The sequence below is a fragment of the Anopheles merus genome, chromosome 2R (genome assembly GCF_017562075.2).
Source record: "Anopheles merus strain MAF chromosome 2R, AmerM5.1, whole genome shotgun sequence".
Taxonomy (NCBI): domain Eukaryota; kingdom Metazoa; phylum Arthropoda; class Insecta; order Diptera; family Culicidae; genus Anopheles; species Anopheles merus.
The window spans coordinates 23,384,528-23,401,006 of NC_054082.1; the positions used below are offsets into that span (position 1 = coordinate 23,384,528).

General features: G+C 46.1%; 1 protein-coding gene across 8 annotated transcripts in view; it reads left to right on the forward strand.

Annotated features, from left to right (window-relative positions):
* The window catches only part of LOC121603549, a 161,407-nt gene that overhangs the window by 82,240 nt on the left and 62,688 nt on the right, over positions 1–16,479 (forward strand). For 7 of the 8 annotated variants that reach the window (XM_041932418.1, XM_041932415.1, XM_041932420.1 and 4 more), the window contains one exon: positions 4,592–4,639. The exons of the other annotated variant lie outside the window; for it this stretch is intronic. In XM_041932418.1, coding sequence (XP_041788352.1) covers positions 4,592–4,639 — 48 coding nt within the window. The remainder of the gene's footprint in view (positions 1–4,591; positions 4,640–16,479) is intronic. 8 annotated transcript variants of the gene reach the window in all.

The window sequence follows — 16,479 nt, forward strand, 5'->3', positions numbered from 1 at the left end:
GGTTTCATTTCACTTTGTTTCTATCTGTCTCTCTGTCTGCTGGTGGTGGTTCCGGGACAGATCGAACCAACGTGTCGTCGTAAACAAAACCTAACAAAACATGCAGATATTACTTCAGCACAGCACAGTGGCATAACAAATACCAACACGTCATCCTTTGTTATCTGTCAAACAAACTCTTATAACTCCCTCAAGACGGGGCGGGCAATGCGCGAAGGGATGGAAAACTTTCCCCTCATCTTCTGTTGATAAACTATAGCGAACCACCATTGCACCATTTCTCAACCGTGAGCAAATTGACCGCATTTAGGGGTCTCGTGAGACAGCGCTCCGATCGGTTCATTTGCCATTTGCTTTCCAATTTTTCATGCCCCCTCCCCCTAGTGGGCCGCAGTCGAAAGTTTTTGCTCTCTCAATCAATAAAATCAAAACAACACGAGGATCGCTCCGACCCAGTAGAGTGCGGGGCAGGCGAGGGAGGCGGTAAAATCGAAACAACACATCCACCCACCCGCACCCCGTATCCCGTTTTGCAGCAGTCCACAGGACTCCATATGCTTCCTGCACCCTGAAGATGAGATCATAAATCAAATTTCGCTCGAGGTATACGCGGTGCGCGATTTTCCAACCGCTTCCGTTGCTGCTCAGTTCAGTCAAGCAGGAATTGAATAAAAATCCGACAAACAAGCCACTTTTCCTCCCAAACAGCGTGTGTGTGTGTGTGAGAGAGAGAGTTGAGGGTTCACGGGTAGGGTACTGAGATGGTTTCCTTAGTTTCGCCAAACGGAGCGTAACGAGCATCCTTCCCGCACCAACGAACCTTCGTACGTAATTGGCTTGTAGACGGTAAAGGGTCTGCTTAAATGCGCAACGACGTGTTCGTACGTATGTGTGTATGTGTGCGTGTGTGTGTGTGTTAGAAAGTATGTGTGAATATGTTCTTTGTTAAACACACATAAACATAAATACAATGCCTTCGTCACGCCACATGTCTTTCCATAAAATATGTGAGGCAACATCACGGGAGCTGGAAAAGGAAAACACACACAGAGAAAGCTAAATACAACCAAAGCAACTGGCGGAAGAGAAGATTAGATCCCCACCCACCCCACCCATTGAGGGAGCATTTTATTTTCCTCTGTTTTTTTTGCTGCTATTGTTGTGCTGTGAGAACGGAAAAGACATGAGAAGTTGTGATTTAATAACTGCTCTTCCCAGCCCGTTCAAGCTGCTTGACCTAGCGCATGACTTTACATTTCTTCGGCGCCAGAATGGGATTCCTTTCGGAACACGCTCTCCTTCCCCCACGGCCAACTAGCGACGAGAATACACCCTCGTTCACCGCTTTCCACAAGCGACCCGCGGATCTATTTTTCCCGCGTTCGGTATTGATTGTAGCTAGAAAGCCAGTTTCCTCTCCTCCGGGTCATGTGGCCCATGTGTGTGAGTGTGTGGGTTGGTAGAAAGGTTGCATCATGTGCGGCGCGTGTGTGATAGTTGATAAATAAATATATTATCCTACACATGGTTGGATACTGCCCCGTCATCGTTGCGTGAATTGATTTATCGCGATAGAGTGGGCTGGGGCTGGGCTTGATGAGAAGCAAAGGGAGAGCAATGACATGGCAAAGAAACACAAGACTTCGAGCGAGCAGGACGCCGTTTGGGCGCTATGATAGTGCTTGTTCGATAGTGATATCGAATCGAATGTTGATACGCGGTACCATTGTTGGCTCATCTTGGTTGGTTGGTGGGTTTATTTTGGTAAAGTGTTTACAGCAGGATAATTGTATTGATAAGAAAGGATAATTTCGTGCATGTCGTGATGGCTTAATGTATGTTCGAAAGGGTAAGAATCGTTTAACATCATTGTATCCTCTTTGTGTTGGAATATTCTGTTTTGCGTTGTTCAACAAGGCATTTTTTTAGCGGAGCATTGTCTTTTCTGCTTCAAACATTGTATAAAGATTTGTACAATAAATATAGTTAATTAAATTTAGTAAAACACGATTAAGTTGCAGTATCAAAAAGCTACCCTAAAACGTTCATAGCTGAACACCTTTCCCCAAATCAATGTTAGGCCATTAAAGCTATTTAGTATTATGTATGAAAACAACATTGAATTGAACGCGAATGTTCTGCCCGACTAGTTTAACTATTAACACGCTTTGAAAAGAGGGGAGGGAGAGGGGGAGGGGGAGGGGAGAAAATCTAAACCAAAACTGCTATGAAATAACAATGGCTCAAAGCACAACTAAAAACGCACCAAACGCCCATTTTATGCAGCATTTCAATTATGATTTCGTAATCATTACTCCCCGAAGCGAAACCAAATCCGATGCGATGATAATTACATACCCCCTCTGCACACACACACACACATCTGGCACTCATACCCACCCGTCTGTGTGCTGCGTGTTGGGAATTTAAATCCCAATAAATACTTTACCAAACCAAACCAAAACCCACCCCCTCCCGGAGACGACTCACACTCATCCCTCCATGACAATTAGGAAGCGGTTTAAATACCAACCAACTGGTGCATGGGAAACTTTACCCCACGTGGCGCCATACGTTTCCGCCCTGAGTAAGCGTGCTTCATGTTTGATGAAGTAATGTGATTATTGTATACTTGCCCCAGCACCGACCGACCGATCCTTCGGAGTGCTATCCGAAGCTATCATCCCCCACTGACTCGCAACATGCTACACATACGCTACGCCTCGCCCGTTATGTGTTTGTAATTCAGTGTAATGATACGTATTTACCTCAACCTAGCCCGCAAAAACGTTTTGTTACGGCTACCCCCAACCCCTCCACAGACGATCCCATCCCGGAGCGGTGTAGGGGGGGAGGGGGCAAAACTGTTGGGGTCATACATCAAAAATGTTCTCCCAAACCTTCCAACTCGCACGGTTCCGCCCGATCCGAATGGCTTCAACCATCGTCGTCTGCAAGGCGCTGATGTAATTGGTCATGTTTCCAATTCCCTTGACAAATGGGGCCGTGTTTACAGTGCGATCGGAGGGGAGAGGGAGGGTGGGGGAGAGGGGAAAGGGCACAACCTCCCTCGGTGTAATATATGTTATGCTCTAGCTTTCCCAAAAGTTATCCCAGCTGGGGTACGTTGCACAGTTTTAGGTTGCGGCGGTTGACAACTTCCAATTTCAGCTCGTGGCACACAGTCAGTCAGTCTCCCGCTGACCAGCGCCCCTCGGAGCGGAAAGGCTAACGGAAAAGGGAGTTCGATATCGGCTCGGAACCTGATTAAATATTGATTCGGAAATTGGTCACCATATCATACTCTGCCCGGGTGGAAAACGATACGCTTCTGCGATATGTGGTATACGCTTTGATGGGCTGGTGAGTAGGAGAGCGCAGGAGTGGACAGTCTGATGAAGGTGTGCGACACATTTGAAGGTGGAAGCAACAAAAACTGACGAGCGCAACCGATCCACCCACTCGAAAGAGAGAGAGAGAGAGAGAGAGAGAGAGAGAGAGAGAGAGAGAGAAAGAGATCGAGAGAATGAAAGGGATAAAAAAGCCACGAGAAATGGAATGGAAACTAGCTTATCAACGATGAAACCGGTGACGAGGTTATGAATTTCAATTTCCAAACTTTGTCCTCGTCCACGAAGCCAGCGGTTCGTCGGCAAACGGTGCAAAGGCTCGCTCCATCCTGTGTACAACAAAGCAGCTTCCCTTCCATAGCTTCCACCCTTAAAGTCCGTGCGTGACCGGAGCCCGGTTCGTTTGTCACGCTATAGTTTTTGAAACACTAGCGCATGGCACCCGGTTTTTTTTACCCATGTGCTGGTTCTGTGTGTTGTATCTATTCCTATTCCGGATTCCAGCTGCTGTCCGTTACAAAACTGCTTCGTTGATCGGTGACCCTCCCGGGAGAAAGGGAGAGAGAGAGAGAAGGAATGGTTGACCTGTAGGTTGTGTCATTTCCCGCTTCTATGTGCCTATGCTCCATCATCATCATCATCATCATCATCGATTGATTGTCATTGTATTGATTGCTGTGTGTTGTCGAAGAAGGGATATCGGGGCTCGGTATTAGATTCGGCACTAAACAAGCCGGAAACAACAACAACACAATGATAAAACGCCTGTAGCTTTGTTGCGTTGGTCCGATGGTTGAAAGATAGGGTAATTTGTTTCGATACGGCTGGTATGTTTTTTTCCCCCCATTTTGGCTGATCGTTTTCATCGAGTGCGCGATGTACGAGCCAATCAAGCTGCATCGTTTCAACCTGGGAACGAAAGCCAATGAAATTAATTTGCAATACTATCTTTCAATGGATCTAGAAGCTATTAAAGCATATTACAACATGCCTTATTTCTAGAACTTGTTTTTTAAAGTTTGCCCTATCAGTTTGTACACCCCAAAAATTGATAACTTCACACGAAAATCAGCATTTCGGATATTGAATATAGACAACATTCGGCGGACAAACGCGTAAAGCAATCGCACAAACTCAATCCTACACGCAGCGATAAATTTATCATCATTAGCCAGTTATTGAACTTCCCCTTTTCTATAATGTGCCCTTTTTTCTTCCCTTTTTACCCGATTTATTCGCAGGTAAGCTTCGCCGGCTGCACGGAAGCTCGCAACAGTCGCACGAATCAGGTACCGACGCCGCAAATAGCGCACAATTCAATCTCCTGCCATGCCTCGCCCCTTTACCAGTGCCATCTATTTTAAGAACCAACTCTTTTCGTTCGCGTTATATGGCGCTTAAGCGCTGTGTCTATTTCACCATTTAAGCAATGGCAGCGCAACCGGACCAGCATTGAACTGCGCTTTCAAACAATACTCACCTGAGCTGTGTGTCTGTCTGTCTGGGAGTAGTTAAGTTCCAGTGTCTCAGTGTTATTCTCGGTTCAGCTAATCCCGCCGCTTCAATCTCAAATCCCAACCGAACCGTGCCCGGCCACCAGTGCCATCATCGCGCGTGAGTCCTTCAGGACTTTAGGACCAACTACCTTGCTGGCTTCGGCCTTCAGGTCGACAAAAACCAGTACAAAGGTCGGTTGGTTCCGATGTCTCGCCGGCTGCTACACAAAATTTCCGCCCCATGGGGGAAGCTTTTCTCTACTGGGAAAAGCTTTACTCATGATCCTTGTCACATCTCTGGTGCGGGCGTAGTGCGGACCGATTTGTCGTCCGTAGGGTGCGCACGATGTGTCCCCCGGGAGGAAAGGGAGGAGGTATAATCCCGCCCCACTTGTTCTTTCTCTTCACATCTCACCAGCGTGGGTAGAGGGGGGCTAACTTTTGGAATCTGCAATCGCTGCCTAATTCATGATCACTCACAAAGCCCCGCGGACTTGCTGCATATTTCTTGCTTCGTGTTGCCAATCCACCATCAAAACGGGCACTCAACCAAATAAAATCAACCAGCGAGCACAGACAGTGTGGGGATCATTACTAGTTTGTCCTTCCAATGAATCATCTCAATCTGACCTCCCCACCCAGACCAAGAAGTGTCGAAGCATAAAGTTAAAGCTCGTTTCGGGGGGGGGGGGCGACAGCAGCTCGCGCGAGGTGGAAAGCAACTCCGATTCCAAGCTGCAAAGCCCCGAGATTATCGACGAAATCCTATCCGGCTTATTCGTTTGTGTATCTTTGTTGCTGCTCGGCAACCATCCAACGACCAGCTCGTACTGGATATGATCCGTTCCCATGCCAACCTCTAAACGAACGGTCAAACAAGCGTACTCGGAGGGTAATTTAAATCATCCGACTGGGGTGGATTCTTTCGCTCGGTCGAAAAGCTGCACAGAATACAAATGTGTGTCCTAGGGAGCTTTTGAAGGTGCTTTACAAGCTCCTTTCTTCCTCTGTTGGATGGGCGGGATGGGGTAAAAAATACTTTTAAAAACAATAAATACAGCCTCGAAGCTGTTTACTAGCCGAATCCATCGCATCGCAATAACAATATCTTTCGCGCCCGAAACTTTGGAATGTTTCCTGCGGGAGAGATGTACAACCAACGGCCCCAAACCGAACCGCTTTGACCTCGATTTGCCGTTGATGATGCTGGCGAATGGCCCACCACCTCCAACCGGTGAATGGTCCGTGGCCTGAGGGTGTTTTTTACACTCCGAATTTTGGGTTTTTGTGTAACCCAAAAGTATGAACCTTAGTTTGGCTTTGGCCTGTGGAAAAGAACCCCCGGGGTTCACGAAGGTTATGGTATCGACACCGACATGTTCGGCTTTGCTGGACATAGTGCAGTATCCTACGCATCATTTCTTTTTTTGGGGAACTGGAAACAGTAAGCGGCAACGTTCGGCCTTTCGTGTGTTACAATAGGCCAGTGTGGTCTGGCAAGGTTTCGACCTTCCCGAACGTAACTCCCATAACTCTCCTAGTGACGCTTGCCATCGTCAAATTTCTTGGCTTGGGTTTAATCCCGCGAGAACCACACACCGACTGGTCAGCTTAGAAAAGGGTGGAACACGGGTGTATGAAAGCGATATGGATGTACGTGTACGCATGGCACCAAATGTTGTTTTGCTTCACACACACACATACACACACTTTGGATGGTCAATGGCCTTTGGTTATAAAATCCATCCTTTTTTCAGCCCTATTTCTTGGCAAACCCAACCACACACCCAAACTCCCGTCTTAGAATGTGACGGTCCTGTCCTGTGTGATCTCCAGTGGCTGCAGTTGAGTGGTACTGGTACACTCAACAACAACCAAAAAAATCCGTTGATACAGGCACCGCCCAACAGAACCTAAAAATCCGGATAGCGATAATTGGCCCTGCTGCGGTGGGAAATAGCCCAGCCCAGCGGTGCTACCCGATCTTGCCCGATTCCTAGCCCGTGAAAGGTGGTAGTTTTACGTTGTTTTGTGTGTGTGTGTGTGTGTGTGTGTGTGTGTGTGTGTGTGTGTGTGTGTGTGTGTGTGTGTGTGTGTGTGTGTGTGTGTGTGTGTGTGTGTGTGTGTGCTTGTGTGCAACCCATGTCTCCGTTGTGGGAAAATGAATCCTCGCGAAGCACGGCAGAGAGCTGCCTTCGGTAAGGTAACAAGCACTAACCCACAACGGAACGGTGCGAAAAGGGAAAATGTACCTACATACACACACACAACCCAAGCTACTAAACAACATAACACTGACCACAAGTGGGTCGTTTGCGACAGACTAGCGAACCTTGTGGCCGTCTTCTGTGAGGGCCAAACTATTCCTATTGCAACGAAATCGGTCCCCCACTTTTTCTCCCCACTGGGCATACAGCTGGGACGATGTGAAAACCAAGGGGGAGATGAAAAAAGAATAACATCCAGATGAAAGTACGGACCGGCACAACCCACCGGGATGGGTTGTTTTGCGAAACGGATTGACTCCTTTGATAAACAGAGAAAGGGAAGACACTGTGTGAAAAAAGGGGTTAGACAAAAGGGAAGGAGGGGAGGGAGTTGGGGGGAATGATGCGGAGTAAAACACAGACCTGACAAATGGTACATTCTCTTCATCAAACCGGTCATCTTACAGACGACTGACTTGAGTTTTGATTGCTTTACCCAACCATTTCACCCGCAAGCTCGAATTCTCGGAACCTGTCCGATGCAACCATTTTGTGCTTCGGTGCCGCTTGCTAGCGTGCGTTTTATCCACTCATACGCTGAACTGTTAGGGGCAGTTGTAGCAGAAAAATATCATTCCTCGATTCTATTGCTCCTTCCTATCGGTACCGCGGTAGCACTTAATGTATACGGATTCATTTTTTTGGTTATATTTTTGAATGCCCTGTTCCTCATTTCTAAGAAGCAGTAAATTAATCCTAAAAGGGTGAACACTGTTGAAGGTTTGATTGTAGGTTTTGATATTTGATATGTGTCCGTGTTTCTTTTAATAACCGTTTTTATGTGTAAGCTTTCAAACTATCAGATTAAACGGAGATGGAAAGGTGTGGTTCGTAAGGTTTACCTTTCCTCTGATGGAAGGCGCACTTACTTTAAAGGCATCTTTTTCTCTTTCATCTCATCTATTAAGTGGGTTACCATCGGCATCGGCAAAAAATAACGAAGAAATGCTTCGCTTAACCATTTATTTTTTGAATTACTCGAAAATAGCTCTGCCGCCCTCTCTCCTTTATCAAATACGGTCCAAATTAGTACGAACGGTTATCACTTGTGCATCTTGTATTTGCTGCCCATGCCGTATATCTGGATCGAACATTCTGGCAGACTATTATATATTCTTCAAATCTTTCCACCCTCGCAGCCTGAAGTTGGAAAAGCTAATTTGAGTTGCTGTTATGGCTTGGGAAAAGTCGAAGATTACACACACACACACACACACACACACACACACACACACATCTACCCCTGTCACGTTCGTCTGTTTCTGTTGAATGGACCAATCCGAGGCCTGCAATTCCGTGCGGTCTAATATCGACCAACATATCGAACTGCCGGGAGCATATTTACCTTTTTTTGTTCCTTCTCCTTGGAACTGGAGTACCAATCGTTACCGGGTAGTACCTGCTCCAGCAAAGCGTATAGAGGCTGGATGTAAGAAATCGAAGGTTTTAATTTAAGTTTGTCTACGATTCGCCCCGACGGCGCCAACCTTCAGTGGGAATTGTCGGTTGAGCTTAACAAACCTACCTCCCCCCCCCCTTCGGCTGCGGTAGAATCCATTCTCGGAATAATTTGCCCCCTTTATGCTGCAAAACTTTATGCAAATTGGTTTAATTTAAAGCTTCGATTTAAAATTTACTTTGGGGCTATTCTGTTTGTTGGGGTTTCTTGCTTCGGCTAGCTCCCCATTCTGATGTTTGATCTTTATTGTAAAATTAGCATTTTTTTTTTTCTTGCGACGATGAATAAGCTCAATTTATCCGAAAGGTACAGAGCCGCACCTGAAACTGAGTTGGGAAAATGTTTACGTAAAAATGCTTGTTTTATTTTGAGTAAAGGTTGTGATTATAGAGAAACGCTTGGAATTCAATACAACTGACACAACAATCCTAATAATCTACTGTATTAATTTGAATATTTTATGATATGGAGCATTGTAAATGTTTTAAGCTACATTTCTATTGAGAAAAAAACTTATTTTGTTATTTGTGTTTTCAATAACATTTAATTTATTTCATATTTAAATAGGTTGAGTTTTTTCCGATTTGTATAAAGACAATACGACTTTAACTCTATTTTCTGGTCTTTCAAATGAAGGGCAGCGTACATTCGTTCGTTGTAAATAATTTTGATAACATAAATTAGTACTATAATATGCTTTACTGCATTGCAGATTAATTTTTGTGATTTAATTTATTAAAATAAACAATTTGCCATACAAAGGAAACACTCAGAAAGACGACTTCCATAAGCTTTGAAGGTTTAAAATAACGATATAATTATATAACCGCTCTGTGTGTGACGTGCAAAATTAAACAACGTACTATTTTCGGAACCACCAACAAACTCCGCAACCGTGGCACGGACCGCTCAATCGCCCCCTCCTGCAAAAAAAAAAACCAAACTCACGACGCAAATTTACAACTATCGCACATGACGCGATCAGCCCGACAAGATTAATGTCCCACATGTTGGTGACGATTGCCATGGTGCGATTATGCGCGATGCTGAGCACCAGATGAGTCGGCCATTATAATCGTACCGCACAGCAACCATCGCACAAACGGTACTAGCGCCTACCGCTGCTGCGTTACGACAAGCAACGATATCTACCCCACTTTTCCAACCATCCAACCACCACCCACCCACCCATACGCTTGGCAGGCATGGGAAGCATCAACTCTCCATTTCAAGTGCCGTTCCCTCTCGTAACGCTTGCGCCGCTACGTTTTGCGCTCAACTTTCGCTGCGAGTATTCATACCGATGCGTATTGTTGGATTGACATCGATCTGTACGTAGCCCTCGGTGGCACTCCTCCGCACTTTAACTATAAACAGAAGAAACCTTACCGATCGTGTCGGTTTTCCACCAGCTCGAGATGGCATTGTGTTGCAAAAGGAAGGATGGCGGACCTAAAAAAAAAGAAAGGTGAACGGTTCTACCGGTAAAAGATATTTCATTCAAACGGGCCCCATGCAAAGGGCACAGACCGCGAGGGAAGGCGCAAACTCATGATGTACACACAGTAGTAACAGCTGGACGCAAGAGAGCGAGAGAAAGAGGACGAGAAACTTTCACGCACGCACATAAACGTACTTCGAGGACTTGAAGAAGAATGAAGCCGCACATCGGGGAAGCGGACAAGATTTATGTCTCTCGGATAGAATGCCTATCGGTGTGCGCAAACAATAGACCAATCCTTCCCCTCCCCCTCACGGTGCGACACTTCATCTCAAGGTGATCTTCCATTTGATGAGATGGCTCATCGAAAGTGCGCTGCCCGACTGCTCGACGTAAGAGGTGTGTACTGGTATATATGCGCCTACTGCCTGTGTCCCAAGGCGGCTGGGGTGTTTGCTATCGTCGGTTTCCCGGGCAACGCCAGTTGAAACACTTTGAAAACGAATCATCATCATCGACGAGACAATCTTAGGGAGCGAGGCCTCATGGTGCGAGGACGAACACTGTACGACGAGTAAAAGCTTTTACTTTGCACAAACGCTCGCCTCAATATTTTTGTTTTTTTTTTTTCAGTCAAGATACCTGTATGTGTGCCTTGTCACTGCTTGCCACCGCAGGTAACAATTTGTTTTGATGGTGCATTTGCCCGGAAGCTTGCTTCTTCCACGTCAGTGTGCCCCTTTTGTTGTAACGCTGGTATGATGATGAAGCTAGCGTTTGTGCTTTCTATTTCGCCTACTATGTGTGTGAGTACGTTTGTTTTATTTTTCTCTTCCACTTCTCACCGCGAGCGGTTTGATGAACTCCATCCGGTAGGCTCATGGGTTACGTTACACCAGCCGATCGAAATTCTTCCGAGCTAATGCTCCACCAAGTAAATCAAAATCGAGCATGTTTGAGTGGTGCCATTTTGTTGTTACTCTTTTGGTTCCATTCTTTCAACCCTCGCTTTGGAAAAGGAAACTGTCGCGCTATGGGTTTTCTTTGATCGCGTCAACATCCTTTACGCTCTTATCTCACACTCCATGTTTATGTGTGTGTGTGTGCACGGTGCCGCGCTGTTTGATGAATGATATCAATTCCATCACGTTCACTTGTACCGGAATCAGTGGAACCGAAAATGACGCCACACCAACTCGGTTCATTCGTTCAAACCGACGCACGTCGATAAGATTAATGATGCTAATTTACGCCGCGAACATCAAACGCCTTGCTTCGTGCCCAGACAAGCACTCACGCTTCAAGTGTTTGGTTAATCAAATGGAATGGAGGGAACGAATTGGAGATTCGGGCTCGAGACAGGAGGCTCGAATCAATGCAACCGTTCGCTGCCGGGGTGTTATAATTAACGATCTGGTAGTGCCGTTGTATTTTTCCATTAATAATTGCACTACCGCTATGCCTTAGGGCGAGAGGTTTGGTGCGATTGCTCCACCTTAGTAATGAATGTTATAGGGAAAGAAAAAGGTTTCATTCTCGGCGTATCATTTTGTTGCTACCCGGCTTACAACTGCAAGGGAGGTCACAAATTAAATCTATAATTCACCTACCACAAGATCCAATGGGGATTCAATGGTCTCGAGAGCTTTTGGGAGCTTTTCAACTGCACTAAACAAAACTACAGCGAAACGGTAACTATATCCGAATGAACTCCGTTGCAATTTGAGCACTACAATACAACAAATACAGCACTGCTCTCCAAGGCCACACAAGGGGGGCAAATGCAACTGTTCGGGTACGGTTTAAACCCGTTCCCAGGCACAATCCCCAGTGAACTCGTGCATACGAGCTCAATAAATAGTTTATGAACGCACGGGCATCCACATGAGCGGGTAGAAGAGCAAGTGTTTTTGAGTAAATTGGGTTAAATTTATGATATCACTAAACTGCATCACCCAAGTACGAAGTTACAATTTAGCGTCAGAGCTCTGAACTCACCTCACCCCCTGGTGGGTTGGCTCGAAACCATCGCCATCAAAACAACCAAACACAGCAAACACCCATTCAGCGAGTACTTTGGGCTTAGGAAATTGTTCCAACACTTTGTTTATAGATATCCCTGTGTAGTGTCCGCAGCAAGCGATCGATACTTGACCAAATCGACCCGGAAATCGATAATTGATTTGTGTGTGTGTGTGTGTGTGTGTGTGTGTGTGTGTGTGTGGGCCCTTTTTCACAATTTTCACATATCGGCAGCAGTAAAAATAAAGCCATACCCAACCCGGAACGGATTTGTTGTATGTTTTTTGTTTACGACCGGAAATAAACTCCATCTGGATGGTGCTCGTTTTAGGTCTCCGATCGTTCATTTAAGAAACCCGGAAAAGCAACACCCATACTAATCCTGCATCAACCCAGTTTCTATTTGAATCAGCTACGGTTGATTGCTGGAATGCCCTTTTACCCTTTTTCATAAACGAGCGAACAGAATCGTGGGTAATGGCGTTCGATGTGTCGATGTGTGGTCGATGGGGTTGCCGAGCCTTTTTTTTTTTTCGGATATTCCAAGGACGATTCCAACCCTTCCAAAAGCATCGATCGATGCAGAAGGTTTTGTTTCATTTCCTCCTGAAGGTGAGCAAAGTTACGGCGAGCAATAATCTCCGCCCCGAAGGCAATTTCTCCCAACTGTCCTTCCCCCATAAAACACGCTTCGAGTCTTTTGGCATATTTTGTCCGGCCCAGGGCACACATCAAACACACATACATTCACGACACATGTTCGGGATATGGCGGGTAAGCTCGCAGCTGCAAATGGTACTAAAATGATTCGCAATCCCATGCGAAAGGCAAATCATGCTCACGTCGAAGAATGCCACGGTGGTTGCTGGCAAGAAGCTGAAAAGGAAGGAGCATCCAGCTTTAAGACTTTTTCCCTTGCTGTAACTCTTAGTCCACCCATGCTCGTAAACCTTCGTGTTAAGCAAATCGTCTTGCCATTCCCACCCATTCAGCCCCGATTCGCCGTGGAACACTTTGACAAGAAGCGCACCATAACGTAACGCCGACCTGTGCGCCACAACCTGTTCGAGCCATAAAAAAAACCGTCACCCGTCGATGGTGGAAGGCGAGCAATATCGTGCGACGCTTTATTGAACCAGCGACCGAGCGGACGGGCACGTTTGCGAGTCCTTCACCGATCCGTTGCCGTAACACAGGCAAACAGAACGAAGCAAGAATTCGTTACGAATCATAAAGAAGACCCGCATCCCGCATAAAGCATCCCTCAACGCGTTCGCCCGTTGTTGAGTGTATAAGGGAAAAGGAAAAGATAACGAAGCCGTCACCTTACTTGGTGTATCGCGGTGTATTTGCCTCGCGTTGTAACACGCTTCACGTCAATCCACGTTGTGCTACACGAACAAACTGGTCCCCGACTGCCGAACGCAGCCAATGGAGACGCCTGGTTGCTTGTGCACAGCTACTGGCTGCGTACGGGATAAAGTTACGCCAAGAGCACGGGAATGTATGGTATCTTTTTTTTTTCGTCGCAAAATACAGTAGACACTTCTCAGGAGCAGTGAGAACGGGTAAAAACAGCCAGCAAAAAATACTCCATTAAAGAAGATATGTTCCACCGTTGAAATTCCACGATATCTCTATCCCTGCCCGCAGCCGTACAACAAACGGGTCAAACGACTAACTCAAAATCCCAACACGAAGCGTTGTCGACTGGGACGCCCTGCAGCAATTGCTACTGCTCTTTCATCCTTCATTCCTCACACAAACATTCACTCTTCCTGACACACACACATTCACATTTTCCAAACGATGAAGGCAACCGTGTGCAGTGTGTCCTTTCCCATCGACGGATCACAGTAATGCAATCAAAAAATGTAAAATTGAATTTCAAACTCGTTGCAACTGGCAACCGTCCCCCAGCAGGCATCGTTGCTGTTGTTCAACAAACAGAAATGCCAATCGAAACTGATCCCCCGTACACCGGGCACGAGCCAGCCTTCCGGCGTTCGAGTTCAATTCGAGTTTCCCCCCGCATGTACATTCGCTTTGGCCGAACATTTGGCCTCAGGCGATCGCTCTACATTTCCCTTCTTTTTTTTGTTCGTTCCATCCTTTAGCGCGAAACATTCTTCATTCCGGGATTATATTGCTTCCTTGATGTTTGTGCTACAATTTGACATCGAGCAGCACCGGCCAGGATATGGTGTGATGTGCCGAGTTTCATTTTATTATTTCGTTCCGATTGCGAAAGTGAGCCTTGCTGTCCTACCCCGTACGGGGCATATAAAACGGCTTACACTTGGGGATGGAGAAGAGAGCAAAACATATATAAAGAAAGAATCCCTTCAGCTCAAGACGCTCGCACGGCGCACTTGTTGCATGGTCGCCGATTTAAAGAGACGTTTTTCTAGATGGAGGATTAATGCCTTTGCCCGCTGTTCGCTGTGTATGTATGTTTGTGTTTATGTGTCGTAAATTCTTTTCTCCTCACATTTGGCCATGTCCAGCATTATCTGTCCGACAAGCCACCATTTGTTGGCGTTGCTTCCGTGCGTCCCCTGTTCCCGTTGCTTTCTCCTGCCCACGAAACGCACACGAAAGGCGCTCGGAAAGTGTCTCGGCTGTGCGACTGACATATGGAACGTAATTTATCGGCCCCGGAGAAGTGTAATCCTTTTGTCATGGGACACGAAACACGGAACGGAGTACAACTTTTCTTACGAACGACAACTATTCGGCTCGCTGTTTCGTTCGAGCGTATTAGGCGTTTTTTCTGTTTTCTTTGGTATGGGGAAGCACGGAATAATAGAAGCTTTTTCCCCGGAGCGCTTTAATCCTGCAGAAGGCAGACTGTGTCGGAAACGAATTAAAGATGTCTTACTGTGTAATGCTACTTTATTCTGCTGTTAAATCCATTGGAAAATGCTATCTTAGGGGATGTTTGCAGGCGAAATGAATCATGAGATGCGATTGTTCTAATCGTATTTTCACTATAAATTTGAACCTAAGCGATGCGACAACGAATGAAAAAGAAGCATTGTACTTTTAAAGGTTTATTATATATCTGAACGTGTCCATCATTGTTTAACTCCTCTGAACTCAAACCTCTAATATGATTAATTAATTATTTTCTTTAAGATTATACTCAAAAAGTTAAAACGTTCTGTTTGATGTTGAAGCTTTCTACCTTCAGTCAAACCATAAAAGAGCAACCGTTTCATCCGGTTCCAAAATATCAATGCGGACTCCGATTGCTTAAAAGTGTTCCTGGAACAAAATTCGAAGCTGCGTCAGTTTTTATGGCTCTCAAAGTTCGCCTCGCAATACCGAAAGCACCAAAAAACCACCTACAAACACGTCCAAAGTAATGCTTTCCCTTACCAAAGCAGGATGAAACCTTACGCGATCGCAAATTGACGGGTTGCCTTACACGGGCGTGTATCTTCCATGCAAGAAGATTGATTGTAAGAGACGAGCAATGAAAGCGAAACGAACGGGCTATTCCTTCACCAAAAACAACGCTGCCTTTTCAAGTTGGCGCAGTGGAAGAACAAAAAAAAGCCACCCGTCCATTGCGGAATAGAGCTCCGAAATGGCAGAAGCCTGAAATATGCAAGGGATTTCAAAAGAGAGAAACGTGCATTCATTCCATCACTCAACACTTGACTGAGGGAGAAATGGCAGCAATGGGCAATAAATGCAGCGTCTTACGTCGGGAGGGCACACCACATTTACCACCGCGACCCACGGTGATGAAGCAGCCTGACGACAGAATCACACCCCGCCTGCGCTATCCTACACAAAAGCCAGCAAAGCTCGCTGGATAGCTGAGAGCAAGGTACGAGCGAGCAACGAAGCAGCCCGGTTTCGGCAAATATAATGATGATAAACTAGTTGACGAAGAATGAACTGGAAAACGCAGCTCATGAACGTAATTGTGCAATTGGGAGAGAGCGGTCTGAGCGGGCCGAACGGACTGTGGATGGAAGTTATTACGGAGGGTAAAAATACTTCATCACGAGGCTCACTTCAAGTTGCACCAGCTCGATTCACTTCATCAATTTCCACTCGACCCGTTCGACTGGGGGTTGGGACGGGTTCGTCGTCACTTTTTAAATTACAAATTATGCAACGCATTCGTTGTTGCGCTGTGTGAAACTCTCTTTCCCCCCATGTACATCACTTCACACCGCTCCTTTCTTTCGCGTGATGCGCTTTCAAGTTTTGCGATAATTTTCCCTGCTTTGACGGGTCCTTTCTTGGCCTTTCTCCCGTTTTTATCCCACTGCTGCTGGGGAAGGAAAGCGAATAATTGTATCATCTTCAAGACGTGGACAGACACGCTAGTGGAACGGGGTACGCTTCAGCTCTCTTGACAAATCTTTCGCTTTTTGTCATCATTTCTGGCGAGCTTAAAAGTGTCACCAGTCACAAAAGGGGGAGA